The 21,682-nt window shown below is 35.0% G+C and overlaps 2 protein-coding genes across 4 annotated transcripts in view; one reads left to right on the forward strand and one right to left on the reverse strand.

The window, feature by feature from the left end:
- Nucleotides 1-21,682, forward strand: part of LOC105274790 (calcium/calmodulin-dependent 3',5'-cyclic nucleotide phosphodiesterase 1) — a 137,585-nt gene that overhangs the window by 52,475 nt on the left and 63,428 nt on the right. The gene's annotated exons all lie outside the window — the stretch shown is intronic.
- On the reverse strand, nt 5,458-15,566 carry LOC105274788 (maltase 2-like). Its single transcript, XM_011331214.3, has 8 exons — nt 14,897-15,566; nt 11,638-11,825; nt 11,262-11,528; nt 10,911-11,153; nt 10,566-10,751; nt 7,474-7,729; nt 6,688-7,027; nt 5,458-6,488 (listed from the first exon to the last, which is right to left on the reverse strand). Exons 1-8 carry the CDS (start codon nt 15,093-15,095, stop codon nt 6,332-6,334), a joined length of 1,836 nt encoding a protein of 611 aa, XP_011329516.1. The 5' UTR covers nt 15,096-15,566; the 3' UTR covers nt 5,458-6,331.

Raw genomic sequence — 21,682 nt, forward strand, 5'->3', positions numbered from 1 at the left:
AATTGTCCATCTTCCTTTGGCGTAGTCAACCTTGAAACTTTCTGTTCTGCGTTGTCAGTTACGTTACGGGTCGCAGGATTCCACTGTCCAAACATTTATACATCAACTTTGAATAATCTTTTCGAGTATTAAATACTTGGTAATTATACATAAGAAAATGTTATCATATTTGTGATAAGATTTGTGACATTATACGATTTAAAATAAAATATTTGTGATACGGTCCTCTGTGGAATTATAAGAAAATTATTCTTTAGTTTAAGTTTTTGTATAAAAGATTATACGTGAGAGAAGCAGAGATCAATTAATAACTTACTAAAAAATATAAGAAGTATATTTGCATTTTATTAATATAATACTTTATACCAAAACTTTCTTTTTTTACCATGATATTGCCAACGAAAGCAAACTAATTGACGATTGGTCTATGTAGCGGTGGCATAAAAAATATTATAAAGTTATACAAAATTATTTGAAGGCAATTTAAATTCAAGCCTGTTAAGCGTAAGCACCGTAAATTTTTAAACCAGGCTGCGAGGTAACAGCAGCAATAAGAACGCCAAAGTATGACAAAGTACGTATGTACAAGTTAAACTTTTAGAATCAATAGCCTTCGATTTATTATTATTATGATAGTTATATAATTACCTGGCTTTGCAGTAAGTTGTAAGATTAATACCGCTGCAGCAGTCGTACCATGTATGTATGAACTTTTATTCGATTCATCTCACGGGAAACAGGATTTATGATTTTTAGCTGGAACTCATTTAACTTTTACCGTCGCGACAACGTTCCATGCTTTAAAAAATCCATGACGCCACAATAGAACTTTATTTTACGGTTACACTTGTTTCTTTTCCATGTTGGAGGTAGCTATCCTTAAATAATTTCTCCATTTAAAGCAAGCGCTATTTTAGTTATAAAAGTTACGGGATATAGTGTGGAGTAATATTATGTATTATTCGCGAGTAATACGTATCACGTTTTTGCTCGATGAAATAAATCGCTATCGCCGTGAACACTTGTTGAATTTTGCCTCGAATATCACATTGTATTTTTGCGCAAAGTTGAAAGATCTGTGAAATACGATATCCGAACTTCCCGAGTTCTTCCTCTTGCATGATTTGGCTGCTATTCTACGAGTGTACGATGCATTGCATTTTCCGTGCGTGTTTGGAAGATGAAGAAGATGAGAGCGAGATGAAATAAAACGCCTACGTGTTCGATTGCACGTATCGGGCTTTTTAAGGCAGTCATCGTCCTCAGCAAACCTCATCGACTTTCGGAGACTAGCAATTAAACGAACGGAAGTCCAGCACGACGGACGATTTATTGCCAATAGTAGGAAGGTGACGCTTTGATACGGTAATTTGTTTTTCGACGTAATACCTTCGTCTACTTCTGAAACCATGAGGAAGTGCAGAAACATTTATGAGAGCTAGTCCAGTCAATCTATAGAGGCGATACGCTTGTTTAACGGACTTTTCTTTATCGGCTTAGAGAGAATTCCGTTTTCCTCCTGGCGTTTATTATGTAAGTCCTACGTGCAGCATCCTTGGCAAGTTTGAGGCGATTTTCTCCTTCGAAGATATGGTCGGCATCATTATGGAGTTCTAGTTAGAAAGCCTGTATGACACTATTATACCGCGTCTGGGTCGAGAGAGTCCTCTCTTAAATACACTCCGCTTTCTGTATACGATTGCACACTAAGAAAACCCGTGGAAATTGATGTAATTCTTTTCAGAATTACTCGTATCTCATTTTATTTGCAATGTAGTTATAAATTGCTTCAGGAGCTGATTTAATTAAAAATAAAACGGCTTTGAATATGTATAAAAGTAGAATAAGTAGAAGGAATTATTTAAAGGTTTATCAGAATAAGTAGAGAATTATTTAAAGGTTTATCAGCCATTCGGAAGGCATCTGCAGACGGCGATCGCTTCAATTACAACGAAAGTTTCTAAGTTTATGCTGGAGGGATTGGGAACAATAAATCATTTTCTGCTGTGATAGTGCGGTTCGAACGTCTTCTGTGCGAGAGTAATATCGACGTTTCCAGCAAAATGCATAATTCATGCATTGAAAGCGCGGCGTCGAGAACGGATGCCGCGGGATGACGACTCCATCCGATAAGCGGTCCGCTTATTGTCCATGCTCATGCCAATCGCGATTGTGTGTCGGCTTGTTGCGAATTTTGCAAGTTTATTCGCGCGTATATTACAGGGCAATGCCCGTTTCAAGTATACCGGAATAAAATCGATTTCTTTCTATTTTTACGTAACGTTAGTCGCGTTAGTGGGAGACTTTCTAAATAATCTAAAACGAAGAGAAATACTTATAAGATCATGAAAGATTATGAAAAAAGTATAACATGCTAATACATTGTAAAATATTGGGTTGGCCAAAAAGTAATTGCGTTTTTTTTATATAAATAAAAGGCGAATTTTTCATGGGAAACAAAAACTTTATTAAACAATATATTGTCCATTTTGTTTGATTATCTTTTGCCATTTTTCAGGCAACTTCATGATTCCGCGCTCAAAAAAGTTCTTATCTTTTTCAGCAAAAAACAATTCCAACAACGATTTGATATCCTCATCAGCAGTCAAGGTTTTACCATTCAAGGCGTTTTGCAAAGAACGAAACGAATGGTAATCTGATGGTGCCGGGTCTGGCGAATATGGTGGATGTGGTAACGCATCCCATCCAAGCTGCAACAATTTTTCACGAGTGACCAAACTTGTACGTGGTCTAGCGTTATCATGGTGAAACACAACACCTTTGCGATTCACCAATTCTCGACGTTTCTGTTTGATGGCATCATTTAATTGATCCAGTTGACGACAGTATACGTCTGAATTAATGGTTTGATTCCTTGCAAGCAGCTCAAAATACACGATACCTTTAAAGTCCCACCAGACTGACAGCATAATCTTTCTTTGGTGAATATCTGCTTTTCAAGTGCTTTCAGCAGGTTCATCACGCTTGCTCGACGATCTTTTTCGTTTGACGTTGTTGTAGACGATCGATTTTTCGTCGCCTGTTATCATACGTCTCAAAAATGGATCATTTTCCTCACGTTTCAAAAGAGAAGCGCAGATGTCAATACGCTTAGTGAGATGAATTTCTTTGAGCTCATGTGGTACCGAAATATCGAGCTTACTAATGTATCCAAGTCGTTTTAAATGGTTTTCAACACTCGATTTCGATACGTTAAGATTCTCAGCAATCTCTCGTGTCGTTAAACGCCTATTGGAATCGATCAGTGCCTTTATTTTGTCATCATCAATTTCGATTGGCCTTCCTCAGCGTGGTGCATCTTTCACATAAAAATCTCCAGATCGAAATTTGGTAAACGAATTTTGACACTGCCGCAGTTTTAAAGCATCTTCGCCATATACATCAGATAACTTTTTATGAGCTTGCACAGCGTTTTTCCCTTTTCGGAAGTAATAAAAGAAAATATGAGGAAAATGTTCTTTTTGATTTTCCGTTTTGAAATCGACGGCAAAGAAACAATTGTTAACGAAATCGTGTACTTTCTTTTTCTAAAACAGGCTTGAACTGTGAGTTGTTAACCTACATAATGAATTTGCGGTTTAGAATGAAGTTAGTTACATTTCAAGACAATGTATGTCTATCTATTGGAAAAAAATGCAATTACTTTTTGGCCAACCCAATATATATTAATATAATATATAATATATAATATATATAATATTGGGTTAGCCAAAAAGTAATTGCGTTTTTTTTATATAAATAAAAGGCGAATTTTTCATGGGAAACAAAAACTTTATTAAACAATATATTGTCCATTTTGTTTGATTATCTTTTGCCATTTTTCAGGCAACTTCATGATTCCGCGCTCAAAAAAGTTCTTATCTTTTTCAGCAAAAAACAATTCCAACAACGATTTCATATCCTCATCAGCAGTCAAGGTTTTACCATTCAAGGCGTTTTGCAAAGAACGAAACAAATGGTAATCTGATGGTGCCGGGTCTGGCGAATATGGTGGATGTGGTATCACATCCCATCCAAGCTGCAACAATTTTTCACGAGTGACCAAACTTGTACGTGGTCTAGCGTTATCGTGGTGAAACACAACACCTTTGCGATTCACCAATTCTCGACGTTTCTGTTTGATGGCATCATTTAATTGATCCAGTTGACGACAGTATACGTCTGAATGAATGGTTTGATTCCTTGCAAGCAGCTCAAAATACACGATACCTTTAAAGTCCCACCAGACTGACAGCATAATCTTTCTTTGGTGAATATCTGCTTTTCAAGTGCTTTCAGCAGGTTCATCACGCTTGCTCCACGATCTTTTTCGTTTGACGTTGTTGTAGACGATCGATTTTTCGTCGCCTGTTATCATACGTTTCAAAAATGGATCATTTTCCTCACGTTTCAAAAGAGAATCGCAGATGTCAATACGCTTAGTGAGATGAATTTCTTTGAGCTCATGTGGTACCGAAATATCGAGCTTACTAATGTATCCAAGTCGTTTTAAATGGTTTTCAACACTCGATTTCGATACGTTAAGATTCTCAGCAATCTCTCGTGTCGTTAAACGCCGATTGGAATCGATCAGTGCCTTTATTTTGTCATCATCAATTTCGATTGACCTTCCTCAGCGTGGTGCATCTTTCACATTAAAATCTCCAGATCGAAATTTGGTAAACGAATTTTGACACTGCCGCAGTTTTAAAGCATCTTCGCCATATACATCATATAACTTTTTATGAGCTTGCACAGCGTTTTTCCCTTTTCGGAAGTAATAAAACAAAATATGACGAAAATGTTCTTTTTGATTTTCCATTTTGAAATCGACGGCAAAGAAACAATTGTTAACGAAATCGTGTACTTTCTTTTTCTAAAACAAACTTGAACTGTGAGTTGTTAACCTACATAATGAATTTGCGGTTTAGAATGAAGTTAGTTACATTTCAAGACAATGTATGTCTATCTATTGGAAAAAAATGCAATTACTTTTTGGCCAACCCGATATAATATATATGAAAAATATATGACATGATACGTGTGTCATAACATGTATTGATTATATATTATGTGCATATCGTTTTTCATACATATGTTCCGGCGTATTTAATCGGTATCAACCGAATTTTGCAACTTCCGATATGTAAATTTTGTTGACACGTGAACATCAATATTTGACACTTTTGAAGTGCTATTGCGATTTTTCGTTAGTGGCGTTTTTAATGGATAGTATGCACCATTGACAATTGGTTATTACGTAAAAAAATAGCCACGAGGATTTTAATATCGATATAGGCAGCAGTTGGGAATAACGTTACTGTTTTTTTTATATATCCCTCCCTTTCTCTTCGTGTGGACCATAAAATAATATTAATATAAATATTTGAAGAGAGACTTGCAGGGAAAGTCGCACTTTTTAACTTTTACAAGTATTACATTAGAAACTATCATTTATTTATAATATGAATTATTATTATATTATAATATAAAATTTACATAATTATATTTACATATTGCCGTGCAGGATAGCCCTTCACACATATATTAGTCACTGAGATTTGTAATATTTCTCGATGAACATAATTCAATTATTCATCTATTCGTGTGTATCAAGATTGTACTTAAAAAATCGGCTCGATTACAGAGTCGGAGTGTGTATTCTTAAAAAATAGCGTTTCTTTGAAAATCAAGATATCGCCGTCTAATCGAGTTCAATCACATGTCACCGTGAAAGGAAAGAATCTAGAACTGTGGGTTGATAAAATGTGATTCCGTTGAAGGAAGTACGTCTTGGCAGATTATTTTGTCGAACTTCATCCGCTGTTTGATCCTGTTGCCAACCTCTCACGAAGGTTCCCGCGTACGCAGATATTTTTTCATCAGGCAGGATTAGATGCGAAAATTGGTTCTCCAGTTGTGCCATCCGTGTAACGAATTATCGATTTGTTTGCGCGAGGTCGAGATAAACTTTGTATTCTGCGAAATGTTTTTTCGTGTACAAAACAGAAGTAAAGCTTATGATCGCGCGTTAAATTCAGAGGAACGTACTGGATTGAGAAACTTTCGACATTGACATGCACGTTAGAAAATAATTGTTACGCTACGAGAATGTTATGCAACCGGCATGATGTTTGCTTACCGTATTGCTGTATTCAATGTTTCCTACAGAACACTTTACATAAAGTACAAATTTAACGACAACATTGTTAATAATTATAATTAATCAAGTCGCGCGACACTTTCTTGGTATAATTAGTGAAGTCAATTTTCATTATAATATCGTGATCGTAACGCGAGCGAGTTGATCAAAATCATTTTTATGAATTTCTTATCCGTATAACATTATTAAAAATATCGGTAATAGGATTGTTTGTAGAGAAACAACATATTGCATTGCTGAATTGGAATCGGAAGATTTGACGTTAGTTAGAAGAACTATCGAAGCATTCGCCGGAAGAGTGATATTCTTCAACTCGACAGGATGTCTGAAAATGCACAGAGATAAAAGAAAAGTCTTTCCATAATCAGAGTGTTTTATATAATGATAGATTTATATAATGTGTTGTGTAACACATTATATAAATCTATAACTTTAAACCTCATGTAAAATGTATTGTTTGCTACTTCTTTTTTATATATTATTAATTTTACTCTATCAATGAAACATCAAATATTGATACTTACTGTTGTTTTATTCCGGAGCCCACGCTAGCTGTTCCAACTACACCATTCTCGAATTCCGCTAATGATTTTGTTAAATCAACCTGTTTTTTGTCTTTGTCTGAGAAATTTATCAATAATGTCACGGCTTCTCTCTTCGTTTTTCTCAGGACACATAGAACGGTGTCATTAATGACTTCAGTAGATAGCGATCCAAATTTGAGCGCTTCCGATGTATTACGTAACATTGTTAGAGTGCGATAAACATGGTAGTGAGTGTCATTGTTACTTTTTTGTAGAAGCAAATTTAAACTGCGATAATTTTCATGGACCGGTAACCAAAGCTTTGTGGCATTACTAAAACCTGTTATATATAATAACATTAATAACTTACTTTTGTCAAGTAATTGTTTTAAGTAATTATCATTTAAAGAGTAGATCTCATTATTTTAATCTATTTTTGCAAATATTTAATTAATTTACTAATATTCGATGATCTTTTTTTACAAAATACTTAGTTACAGATATAGTGAAAATACTTAATCACTTTTTAATAATATTCAACCCTAATTTATTAAATAATATATTTGCCTCCTTTCTTTCTTTAGTTTCTCGAATAATTTTTTATAATTTCAAATTTAATAATATTCTCTTTTAATGAACGAGGGGATACTTCGTTGTATATGTGAAATAAAAAAATAACTCTCTTTTTATGATATATATGTTCTAAAATTCTAAATGATGGAAAATTGCTAATTTTAAAGAAAAGATACATTTCTCTCTAATTGTTCGTGATTGGTTGATTCATACCTGCATTTATGTTGTTATTCCACTGAAATGGTGTGCGAACTGGATCGCGGGACCGACTTTTATATTTTTCTTCGCCTGCGTTACACGCTTGGGGATCCTGCGTATCTTCCCAACTTATGTCCATTTTATTAACCATTCCGATTTCCTCACCATAATATGTTACCGCTACACCCGGCAGTATCATGGCTAACATCGTCATTTGATCTGCTCTTCCTTCGAAACGCGAAGCAGTGCGATTGCGATCGTGATTTCCCATCTATGAATATATTGTTCTATTTGTAGATTATCACATACAATCACATTGCATTCAGTATTTATAAAGTACACTAATTAGCATGCAATTGTACAAATTTACTGTAATAGTTAAAGGCTAATACATAAATTCATGTATATTGATAATTGCATTATGGAATTAGTACATGTATCTTTGTAAAATATAATTTATAGTTTACTCTTAACGATTTAGATATAACATTCAAATTGTTCATTGCATAAAACTATCTAATTAACATATACAGGGTGTCCCGGGTTTTAACCGACAAACTACGGGAGCATATTCTACTAGTGGAAATAAGAAAACATTCTTATATCGAGTTTGCTTAGAAATGCTTTATTACAAAGTTATAAACCAATATTGAAAAAAAATATGAGATAAGTAACAACGGAACATAGTGTGGAATTTGGAAGGTCTAAGATGTTTATGTTACGTGTATTCACATGTATTCATGTTCACTATGTTGAAACGATTCAGTATGATTGTTACTTTCACAACAGTAGCTGTTAGATTTCAATCGTCGTGTCAACTAGCAATTACTATCAGAATGCCAAAAGTGTTTTCAAACGAGGAATACACCGATATTCATTTCGTGTACTGATTCTGTGACGGAAATGCACGAGCTGCCGTACGAGAGTATCAACGTAGATTTCCTAACAGGAGAGCACCAGATAGATTTAAAGCAACGAACTACTAATTCAGTTACTGAGATGCAACAAAATTTTCAGGAATGTCATACCGTAACAAATTCTGTACTACGTCGATGTCTAGCTTGTATCGATGCGCAAGGACAACATTTTGAAATGCGTCACTAAGTCATTGCGTAGATAATTTTTATTTTTTTGAAAAAATCCGTTGTTACTTGTCTCATATTTCTTTTCAATATTGGTTTATAACTTTGTAATAAAGCATTTCTAAGCAAACTCGATATAAGAATTTTTTCTTATTTCCACTAGTAGAATATGCTCCCGCAGTTTGTCGGTTAAAACCCGGGACACCCTGTATAATTAGACATACAGGGTGTCCCGGGTTTTAACCGACAAACTACGGGAGCATATTCTACTAGTGGAAATAAGAAAAAATTCTTATATCGAGTTTGCTTAGAAATGCTTTATTACAAAGTTATAAACCAATATAGAAAAGAAATATGAGATAAGTAACAACGGAACATAGTGTGGAATTTGGAAGGTCTAAGATGTTTATGTTACGTGTATTCACATGTATTCATGTTCACTATGTTGAAACGATTCAGTATGATTGTTACTTTCACAACAGTAGCTGTTAGATTTCAATCGTCGTGTCAACTAGCAATTACTATCAGAATGCCAAAAGTGTTTTCAAACGAGGAATACACCGATATTCATTTCGTGCACGGATTCTGTGACGGAAATGCACGAGCTGCCGTACGAGAGTATCAACGTAGATTTCCTAACAGGAGAGCACCAGATAGATTTAAAGCAACGAACTACTAATTCAGTTACTGAGATGCAACAAAATTTTCAGGAATGTCGTACCGTAACAAATTCTGTACTACGTCGATGTCTAGCTTGTATCGATGTGCGAGGACAACATTTTGAAATGCGTCACTAAGTCATTGCGTAGATAATTTTTATTTTTTTGAAAAAATCCGTTGTTACTTGTCTCATATTTCTTTTCAATATTGGTTTATAACTTTGTAATAAAGCATTTCTAAGCAAACTCGATATAAGAATTTTTTCTTATTTCCACTAGTAGAATATGCTCCCGTAGTTTGTCGGTTAAAACCCGGGACACCCTGTATAATTAGACATACAGGGTGTCCCGGGTTTTAACCGACAAACTACGGGAGCATATTCTACTAGTGGAAATAAGAAAACATTCTTATATCGAGTTTGCTTAGAAATGCTTTATTACAAAGTTATAAACCAATATTGAAAAAAAATATGAGATAAGTAACAACGGAACATAGTGTGGAATTTGGAAGGTCTAAGATGTTTATGTTACGTGTATTCACATGTATTCATGTTCACTATGTTGAAACGATTCAGTATGATTGTTACTTTCACAACAGTAGCTGTTAGATTTCAATCGTCGTGTCAACTAGCAATTACTATCAGAATGCCAAAAGTGTTTTCAAACGAGGAATACACCGATATTCATTTCGTGCACGGATTCTGTGACGGAAATGCACGAGCTGCCGTACGAGAGTATCAACGTAGATTTCCTAACAGGAGAGCACCAGATAGATTTAAAGCAACGAACTACTAATTCAGTTACTGAGATGCAACAAAATTTTCAGGAATGTCGTACTGTAACAAATTCTGTACTACGTCGATGTCTAGCTTGTATCGATGCGCAAGGACAACATTTTGAAATGCGTCGCTAAATCATTGCGTAGATAATTTTTATTTTTTTGAAAAAATCCGTTGTTACTTGTCTCATATTTCTTTTCAATATTGGTTTATAACTTTGTAATAAAGCATTTCTAAGCAAACTCGATATAAGAATTTTTTCTTATTTCCACTAGTAGAATATGCTCCCGCAGTTTGTCGGTTAAAACCCGGGACACCCTGTATAACACAGCATTTATCGCGAATTATTCAATAGGGCGTAATAATTCTCAAACTTCTCACACAACAATAAATAAGTTTATGCAGTTGTCATGTCATCATCTATCTTTAAGCTTTTCATCATTAAGGAGAAAGAGCTTCCACATTAACATCTTTATGTTTGTTAATCAAATTTGATATATGTTAAATGCGAAGTTGGAAAATTAAATATTTTTGTATCTTCATCGTCGTGATGTAAAACAGAGTACATGAGAATAATGTTTTCTTACCACCCAGTTAGCGACGCCGTCTGCAGGCATTGCGTTTATCCATTCGTCTATTATCTTTTTAAAAGCAGTAGCATTTGAATCTTTATCCACATCCATGATAAAATTAAAGTTGAAAGGAATGTGAGAACCGTAATTGTAATATTTGATGGTGTTTTCTAACGACGTGTATGCTTCAGTCATCATCACCTTGTTATAAAATTAATGAATATTATTATTATTATTAGAGTATTATATTAAATTATTTCTGGGATTTTTAAGACAATGTGTACATTGTCTTACAATATATCAAACATATATATTTCAAATTGTTTAACAATATTAAAAATATTAAAGATAAATATATACCTTCTCGCTCGTGTTATATTGATGGGCGTAATCGTCTAGAATTTTTCTCCAACTTTGTACTAATTCGTACGTTTCCGGTATATCCTTTGAGAATGTATGACGTAGGTAATCATAATCGTCTCGTTCTGCTCCTGGCTTACCGCTTCGAAGTTCGTCCCTAGTGTAATTTATCTCGTATAGATGCGGCACCGCATCCACGCGAAATCCATCCACCCCTTTTCTCAACCAAAATTCGATGATTTCCTATGTATTTACATTGCATATATTACATACACGTGCATTTACATTTTTCATTTACTTTTAGAAAACCATTGATAGAGCTTAATAAAATCTCGCGAAATGTAAATATACCTTCATCTCTTCTTGCACGTTGGGATTACTGTAATTCAGGTCTGGTTGCCTTTCGTGAAATTGATGAAAGTACCATTGATTGCGAACTTCGTTGAATGTCCAAGCTGATCCGCTAAATACACTTCTCCAATTGTTTGGTGGTTGTGCGTTGTTTTCTCTTCCATTTGCCCATATGTAATAATCTTCATACTTGGAGCCACGTTTTATGCTCTCTTGGAACCAATAATGTTCATCCGAAGTATGATTGGGTACGAGATCAAGAATAACCTTGATTGAATTACATATTACTTTATTACATATTAACAAAATTTGATAAAATTGTTACTATGAAATGTGGCTTAGAGAATATGATGATCGATTTATTCCTGTTATTTACCTTCAATCCAAGTTCTTTGGCGCGTTTTACAAGATTGTTGAAATCCTCTAGTGTACCAAATATTTTGTCGATATCTTTAAAATCTGATATGTCGTATCCAAAATCGACCATAGGACTTCGATTGATAGGCGACAGCCATATCGCTCCTATCCCAGAGTCCACAAAATGTTCTAGTTTACTCGTTACGCCTGTAATAGAAAAAGGAGTTGATGTAATAAATCTGCAATAGCATTTGTTATGACGTAAAAAAATTGTAGCCTTGCTATCTAAGAATATTTAAAAATAAAAAAATATAAAGAAAGAAAGATAAATAAAACAATATGTTAGCATTTGTTATGACGTAAAAAATTGTAGCCTGGCTATCTAAGAATATTTAAAAATAAAAAAATATAAAGAAAGAAAGATAAATAAAACAACATTGTTTTATTTATCTTTCTTTCTTTATATTTTTTTATTTTTAAATATTCTTAGATAGCCAGGCTACAATTTTATTATTATATACTAATAATAAATATTTAAAAAATACATGATAAAGAAAGATATAAAATGATTGATAAAAGCCGTTGTAGAATATTTTTATGGATGTCACGATACTACTGAATGCACTTTGAGATAACCAATCTTGAAACACCGAAATAAAAATAGTCGCATGCAGCGCATGTGAATGCAATTGCTATCACATGATGTATGTACATTCCATGCCATGTTTCTTTATGTCTTACAGTCGTAGCATTTATTGCGTATACTACGTAGCATATACTCGTATAACATTTAATATTTAATAACATTTTAATACTATTTATTTAAATTGGTCTTCTCAGGTTGGATGAGAAAATATAGAGGCAACATAACGTTAAAAAATAAATATTTAAGGATTGCAATTTGTGCGAGATCCAACTTTCGTGGTCGGATTCCGGCACTGACTGCTGATTCCGTTCGGGAGAGAACGTGCGACGTGAAAAGTGACCGCTCGGTGATCACGGCAAGGACTGGGGCGTGTGACAGGAGTTCACTAATTCCGCGGAATGCTCGTTTAACAAGTTCATTGCAACGCGGTCAAAAAAATGAACAAAAAGTCAGTCACGGATTGTCCCGAGAGAACGCGAATCTGCGCGCGTGTATCGTCCGTCGAAGATCGGGAACGCGCGTATCTGCTACAGCGGAGAACGCGACGTTGTTCCACGGATGCACTCCGAACTCGATCTCGAGAAATTCGAACGATTTAACGTGCGGCCGAACTTGGGCGAAATAGACGAGTCCTGTCCGCGACTACGATTCGTTAGCGGACGAGGCGGAATCTTACCTGGCTTTGTTCTCGACGAGCGATCGACAGCGACGTCTCTTGTTTGTCGCCTTCGGTGGAGAAGAATAGGCACGCGCGACCAAACAAGCGATCTCTTTCGTCTCTGTCCATCGCACGTGATGGTTTAAGCCGTGCGAGCGAGATCGTCGGGGTCGCGCCCGCACGAGGTCGATTTTCGATCGCGAACGACGCAAATGTGTTGGATCCGGAGAGCGCGCGGCGAACATCCGGCGCTCGATTTGCCACGCGAGACTCGACGAAATCTTAATCGAAGTCTAATTACAAAACTGGTTTGACCGTGGTCCGGACCCCGAACACGATTGAAAATATAAAAACCCTCGAGACATATATTGGGTTGGCAAATAAGTTGGTTCGGTTTTTTAAGGTGGAATAAAATACAATTTTTTTGATACACGAAATAAATTTTAATCAATTATATATTGACCATTTTTATTGATGACTTCTTGCCATCTTTCCACCAACTTCATTATGCCGCGTTCGTAAAACATCCGAGGCTTATCGGCGAAAAACCAATCCAGGTGTCTTTTGACGTTCTCTTCATCCTTGAAGATTTTTCCGTTCAAAGAGTTCTGCAACGACCGGAATAAATGATAATCGGAAGGGGCCAGGTCCGGTGAATACGCAGGATGAGGCAAAACATCCCAGCCAAGACTGAGTAATTTGTTCCGAGTTGTCAATGATGTGTGAGGTCTGGCGTTATTGTGGTGGAAGACAACACCTTTTCGATTTATCAATTCTGGACGTTTTTTGCGGAGTGCTTGGTCCAATTTTGTTAACTGCGAGCAGTATATGGTTGAATCAATCGTTTTGCTTGACGGTAACAGCTCGTAGTAAATGACACCTTTGAAATCCCACCATACGGAGAGCATGATCTTCTTCGGATGCAATCCTGCCTTCGAGGTTGTTTGTGGTGGCTCGCTGCTGTGTCCCCATGATCTTTTCCGCGTTACATTCTCATAGACGACCCATTTTTCATCTCCTGTCACTAACCGCTTCAAAAATGGATCGTTTTCTTGACGTTTCCGCAGCAAATCGCAGATGGATATGCGAGTGGCCAAGTTGGCCTCGGTTAATTCATGCGGCACCCACACATTGAGCCGAGAAACGTATTCCAGTTGGCGCAAATTGTTTTCTACGCTTTATATGAGATATATTAAGTGCTGTAGCAATCTCTCGCACCGATTGGGATGGATTTTTATCGATGATAGCTTTGACATTACTTGAATCAATCTCGATCGGGCGACTGGAGCGAGGCGCATCATTGACGTCAAAATCTCCAGAACGGAATTTGGCGAACCACTTTTGACATACGCGTTCTGTTAAGGCATCATCTCCATAAACACGGCATATCTTTTTATGAGCCTTTGCAGCTCGTTTGCTCTTCTTGAAATAATAGAGCAAAATATGACGATAATGCACGTTATTTACTTCCATTTTTACAGCTACGCAGCACACACAATATTGATGTTAGTCAAACCAAAATTTACAGAAAGGTTATGTGAAACATGTACTTTTAAATGCACTCTGAAGTTGCGCGATAGTATCGAGAAAAACAAGAGTGAATTGGAAAGAAGTTGCACCGAAGCAAAAACCGAACGAACTTATTTGCCAACCTAATAGTTACGCTAAGCACGTTTCTCCTCTTATCTGCACATTGAATATGCGACACGTGGACACAATGGTTCAACTATAATACCCGAGAGTAATGCAACGATCTATGTCCTCACGTTACAAAACCATTCCATCTTCTCAAATGACGTGTAATTATACGTAATTACGTGTGAACGAGCGTGTCGCAACGTATTTTTCGTGATGCTTATCATGAAAATTATTTATTACATGGAGGAAGACGCAACATGGCTGGAAGTCGAGATACGAGCGACAGAATGCGGCTCTGACGCCCGTCGAACCGCTGATTCTTTCCGTTTTTCTTACCTTCGAGATCACCCACACCGTCGTTGTCGGTGTCCATAAAACTGCGAGGGTAAATTTGATAGAAAATCGTATGGTTCCACCATCCTCGATTCAGGATGTCTCCCAAGGTCGGAGCGGCCGTCAACAGCAGACCGAGGAGAATAACGCGTTGCTGCGACTCGAGCATCTTTACGATTACGTAGCGCGTTTCCCACGACATCGTGGTTTATATGCGAAGCAGACATGGAAAAAGAATTCACGAGGATGACTTATCGAGCAAGTAAGGAAAAATCTCACGGACTCACGATAGTTGCGGAGTCGTTCAAGGGGGAAAGATAGAATTATCTAAGGTTGGCTGGTACTGCATTGTAAATGACGTTCCCTTGTTCGCTGCGGATGAGATTCCGCAAAGCATGATTTTTCCGAGGCCGCCGCCGGCGGGATGCTGGGCGGAGAAGTAATCAGGGCCCGGTTTCCTATTGCACCCGACAGACTTATCATTTGCGAAACAGCAAAAAAATGTTAAGAAAGAGCGACTTGAACGCTCAAAATTGCATTTTTCTTTATCTTAATACGAATTTTATTCTCCGCGTGTAACAAAGGAATTATACTATAAGATAGTTTTAAATTTGCAGCGCTGCGAAGTTTGCAGGGCTATTATAGAAATACACCGTTAAAAATTGTGCGTCCATATGTTAAAATTTTCTTGTGTTGCCATGTTTTGATTACTACTTCAATGTAAAATTAACATACAACTGATATGTTATTATTTTTATAACAATTTTATGTTACATTAATGTTAACTTCATAACTTAACATTTTGTGTATGTCTCTTAGAAATGGAATATTATTTCAAATGCTTTTAACACAATAATTTTAAACAATCAACATGTCACAAAGTCAGTTAACATTCTAAAAGAAGTTAAAGTAAATCTTCAAATAATCATGAACTTTGACATATAAAATAGTCAAATTTACTAAAATTAAATGTTTCTATCAAAAATAATTTAAGTTGAAATAATTACTATCATGTGTTAATATAACATAAAAAGTAAACTTCTCTTCCATGTAGTTTTCAATTACTTTGTATGTTATTTTTACATCACACTTAAAGTTACAATAACAAAAACAAATGTAAAGTATTGTGTTAATTACTTAACATTTCTACTTGGACGGATTGTGCTAGCTTCCTGACGTGTCGCGATAATCCGAGGAACATCGCGCGCGTACACCGTTAAAAATTGTGCGTCCATGTGTTAAAATTTTCTTGTGTTGCCATGTTTTGATTACTACTTCAATGTAAAATTAACATACAACTGATATGTTATTATTTTTATAACAATTTTATGTTACATTAATGTTAACTTCATAACTTAACATTTTGTGTATGTCTCTTAGAAATGGAATATTATTTCAAATGCTTTTAACACAATAATTTTAAACAATCAACATGTCACAAAGTCAGTTTAACATTCTAAAAGAAGTTAAAGTAAATCTTCAAATAATCATGAACTTTGACATATAAAATAGTCAAATTTACTAAAATTAAATGTTTCTATCAAAACTAATTTAAGTTGAAATAATTACTATCATGTGTTAATATAACATAAAAAGTAAACTTCTCTTCCATGTAGTTTTCAATTACTTTGTATGTTATTTTTACATCACACTTAAAGTCACAATAACAAAAATAAATGTAAAGTATTGTGTTAATTACTTAACATTTCTAGTTTGTCAAGAAGTAACATATGACGAATGAGTTGCTTTAACTTAAAATTTAGAGTGGACTTTCTGGGACATGCAAAAAATGTTAAAATTAACATTTTATTTTTTACTGTGTATGTGCGCGCAGTAATAACGATGATTCCATTTTGGTTGCTTTTCTATCCGTCAAGCATTTTTTCTTACATTTTTTTCTTGCGAGGAAATCTAATTAGAGCTTATATTACCGGTCCGTATACTGGAAATTAAAGGATCTAATTTTTAATTAAGTTGAGGAAATTGTCCCTTAAAGAAAATTTAGGATTTAATTATTGACTTTCTTGGTGGTTTTAATTACGCAAACAATGCGTATGGCAAAATTGTAAAACTCTTGCGCAGTTATCGTTTGTTCATGATACTGAGTATTTATCTTTTATTTACATGACACATAGATAATCGTACGCGATACCTACTGCGGTATCAGGCTCTGATGTTTAACACTGATTGACATTGTTTAACATTGATTCATTCAGCGAAAAGTTAATTTGTCGACCAATCCTAGCAGTTTATTAATGTACAATTAAATACACAACGTTTCGACCACTCACCTGGTCCTTATCGAGTATAACACAGTCTTTTTCTAAAACCGAGATTGTAACATGTAAATTAATAAAATAATACCAAACATTTAAAAACATATAAAACTTACTGCCTGAAAAAGACTTGAGAAATCTGTCCAAGATGGAATTGCGGCGAAGTACGTCTACAGTTGATGGTAGTCAACAAGCAAGTGTGTCAACGAGATATTATATTTGTCAAAAAGGGTCATATATACCGGGTAAACATTCAGTATCTTTCTGGATATTGATGGAATTATTATGACCTTTGATGAAAACCATTTCAGCAATCTCACGCTTTCTAAGATGTTTCTGTTGGTGGAGGATATTAACATTAGCCCAATCAACTGATTGACATGTTTTTATAATATAATTGTGGAATGCATAGCGTTATTATATGTATATATATATATTTTTCAGATTAATTTCACATAACCACATTTCTGTAACTCGAAAATATTTTGAAGACAATAAGCAGTAGAATTTTTATGTTAATTTATGTATTGTATGTACTGTTTATCAATTATACATGAAAATACTTGTTTACACCATTAATATTATCTATACTTGTTAAATGATTTTTAAAAATTATTTAGATATTAGTCAGCAAGTATTATTTCGTTTCAATGCGCGTGAATAATATCCATATCTTTAATGAATTAGGCACTTGTATAAAGACACTTATATGATTTAATGTAATAATATTTTGTAGCAGCTTTTGGATATAAAATATGCGTGATATTATAATTAATTATCTAAATCACGCAAAAACATTTTTAAAAGATTTTTAAACGCGCATTAAAAAGTCTGAGAGATTTCAAATACAACACTTGATTTTTATACAATAAAAGATAGCGATAACATAACAATCGGATTGTAATATTGCACGTTTAGTGGTACTTGATATTTGTTCTAATTTTTATATAGAAAATAGATAAGCAACAGATAGGCAAAGAATAGATAGATAAAGAAAATCTGATATGAGATGATATTATCTTAATAATACTACGTCTTGTGTGCGGTGTTTTGATTTTTATTTCTGCAAAACATTCAGCTAGCTTATTGTGAATTCGTGAACCTTGCTCGTTTGGATTTGCATAATACATACTTTGCGTAAGTTATGATCAGTATCCAGTTTTTTTAATCACTATGACAAAAGTAATCATATTCCAGCAAATGACAAAACTTTTTGTATTCTTTCCATCTTCTTCCGCTAAATCTCATCTCGTTTTCATTGAATAATTGGAATTGTTGTAATTCGTTTTCACTCGAGAGAACTAAATTTTCTCCGAGTGTAGCGCGGAGGCGAAGAAAGTTCGAGATACAATACACGTGAATTTCGTCCAAGTGTGAGTAGTCACGAGTTCCATTAATTCCTGATTGCATTGTTAGTTCAGAAATAGATAAGAAACACTAAGCTTCGCATATTTCCCAGTACTTAAAATATGATTATTGTAGTACTGAGTTAAATAAATAATATAAAGATAACTAGATGTGTAATAATGGTAATAACAATGCAAAAATGCAATAAAATTAACATGTCAGAGTTTGAATATTACGGAGTACTTTAAATAAAATTCATTGGTTATATCTGTGACTGTATAGACATTTATTTTACGTTGCTCTCTCGGAATTATTTTAAATTTATGATTAAAAGTCGAAGAGCTCTCCGTCGAGGAATCATGCGTGCACGCAGAATGGAAAAACGACGGACGAAATTAGATTCGCGAGTACGTCGCAACGCGCTCTCTTTGAGGTGGCTTCTATTCGTGGTAATTATGCGAAGACCGCTAATCTACATTTCGGTTTGGAGCGATCCTCACCTTGAAATGTGCGACTGCAGATGCCACTCACGATCGCTACGAGTGTCACGTAGACTTTGCGCGAGCTTAATAGCTCTAGATCAAAGCGAAAGGCACTTTATTCGATTTGGATAATCATGTTAATCTTCGAGCGTAACTCGGCTGATTCCTTGCTTATTTATGAATCACAAGTGTCTAAATTATAATGAACATGAGAATGTAAATTGTCCATGCGTTAAATGCCAAACATGTAACTATATTTATAATATCAAAGATAATTGCATGAATAAATTAAAATACGATATAAATTAAAATATCTGTTGGAGAGAAAACTATAACTTTTTTTGGTGCGAGTTTTTTGGGAATTAATTATACTTTAATACGTCAAATATCAAATATAAAATTCATTTATAAATTGAAATATTCGCATATTCATATAGGGAATAAGTTTTTTATCAGGTTCTCTATATAGATTATATTAGCTACAGTTTTGGACGTTGTAACCGATTGTTACTTTTGGTTTGAAATCTGAAACTGATCTGATCCCGCCCGGAATGCGTGGAATTCCTTTCATGAAATAATGAATACTTCAGAAACGGTTCAGAAGGTGTTACATGTCTTAAAGGTTTGTGGGTAGATATATACAGGGTGTCGCGGGTTTCAACCGACAAACTGCGGGAGCATATTCTACTAGTGGAAATAAGAAAAAATTCTTATATCGAGTTTGCTTAGAAATGCTTTATTACAAAGTTATAAACCAATATTGAAAAGAAATATGAGGTAAGTAACAACGGAACATAGTGTGGAATTTGCAAGGTCGAAGATGTTTATGTTACGTGTATTCACATGTATTCATGTTCACTATGTTGAAACGATTCAGTATGATTGTTACTTTCACAACAGTAGCTGTTAGATTTCAATCGTCGTGTCAACTAGCAATTACTATCAGAATGCCAAAAGTGTTTTCAAACGAGGAATACACCGATATTCATTTCGTGTACGGATTCTGTGACGGAAATGCACGAGCTGCCGTACGAGAGTATCAACGTAGATTTCCTAACAGGAGAGCACCAGATAGATTTAAAGCAACGAACTACTAATTCAGTTACTGAGATGCAACAAAATTTTCAGGAATGTCGTACCGTAACAAATTCTGTACTACGTCGATGTCTAGCTTGTATCGATGCGCAAGGACAACATTTTGAAATGCGTCACTAAATCATTGCGTAGATAATTTTTATTTTTTTGAAAAAATCCGTTGTTACTTGTCTCATATTTCTTTTCAATATTGGTTTATAACTTTGTAATAAAGCATTTCTAAGCAAACTCGATATAAGAATTTTTTCTTATTTCCACTAGTAGAATATGCTCCCGCAGTTTGTCGGTTAAAACCCGGGACACCCTGTATAATTAGACATACAGGGTGTCCCGGGTTTTAACCGACAAACTGCGGGAGCATATTCTACTAGTGGAAATAAGAAAAAATTCTTATATCGAGTTTGCTTAGAAATGCTTTATTACAAAGTTATAAACCAATATTGAAAAGAAATATGAGATAAGTAACAACGGAACATAGTGTAGAATTTGCAAGGTCGAAGATGTTTATGTTACGTGTATTCACATGTATTCATGTTCACTATGTTGAAACGATTCAGTATGATTGTTACTTTCACAACAGTAGCTGTTAGATTTCAATCGTCGTGTCAACTAGCAATTACTATCAGAATGCCAAAAGTGTTTTCAAACGAGGAATACACCGATATTCATTTCGTGTACGGATTCTGTGACGGAAATGCACGAGCTGCCGTACGAGAGTATCAACGTAGATTTCCTAACAGGAGAGCACCAGATAGATTTAAAGCAACGAACTACTAATTCAGTTACTGAGATGCAACAAAATTTTCAGGAATGTCGTACCGTAACAAATTCTGTACTACGTCGATGTCTAGCTTGTATCGATGCGCAAGGACAACATTTTGAAATGCGTCACTAAATCATTGCGTAGATAATTTTTATTTTTTTAAAAAAATCCGTTGTTACTTGTCTCATATTTCTTTTCAATATTGGTTTATAACTTTGTAATAAAGCATTTCTAAGCAAACTCGATATAAGAATGTTTTCTTATTTCCACTAGTAGAATATGCTCCCGTAGTTTGTCGGTTAAAACCCGGGACACCCTGTATAATTAGACATACAGGGTGTCCCGGGTTTTAACCGACAAACTACGGGAGCATATTCTACTAGTGGAAATAAGAAAAAATTCTTATATCGAGTTTGCTTAGAAATGCTTTATTACAAAGTTATAAACCAATATTGAAAAGAAATATGAGGTAAGTAACAACGGAACATAGTGTGGAATTTGCAAGGTCGAAGATGTTTATGTTACGTGTATTCACGTGTATTCATGTTCACTATGGTGAACCGATTCAGTATGATTGTTACTTTCACAACAGTAGCTGTTAGATGTCAATCGTCGTGTCAACTAGCAATTACTATCAGAATGCCAAAAGTGTTTTCAAACGAGGAATACACCGATATTCATTTCGTGCACGGATTCTGTGACGGAAATGCACGAGCTGCCGTACGAGAGTATCAACGTAGATTTCCTAACAGGAGAGTACCAGACAGTTCTGTGTTTAGTAATACCCATTTGCAATTACGTAATTTGGGTTCATTTCGACCTATGA

Source organism: Ooceraea biroi, chromosome 14, assembly GCF_003672135.1.
Source record: "Ooceraea biroi isolate clonal line C1 chromosome 14, Obir_v5.4, whole genome shotgun sequence".
Taxonomy (NCBI): Eukaryota; Metazoa; Arthropoda; class Insecta; order Hymenoptera; family Formicidae; genus Ooceraea; species Ooceraea biroi.

Bases quoted from the DNA above. Each gene is read 5' to 3' on its own strand.
- LOC105274788 (XM_011331214.3), bottom strand. From the start codon at position 15,095: ATGTCGTGGGAAACGCGCTACGTAATCGTAAAGATGCTCGAGTCGCAG. The intron at 11,529-11,637 runs GTAAATAACAGG...AATTCAATCAAG, and splicing joins CCAAAGAACTTGGATTGAAG to GTTATTCTTGATCTCGTACC. The intron at 7,028-7,473 runs GTATGAATCAAC...TATATATAACAG, and splicing joins GAATAACAACATAAATGCAG to GTTTTAGTAATGCCACAAAG.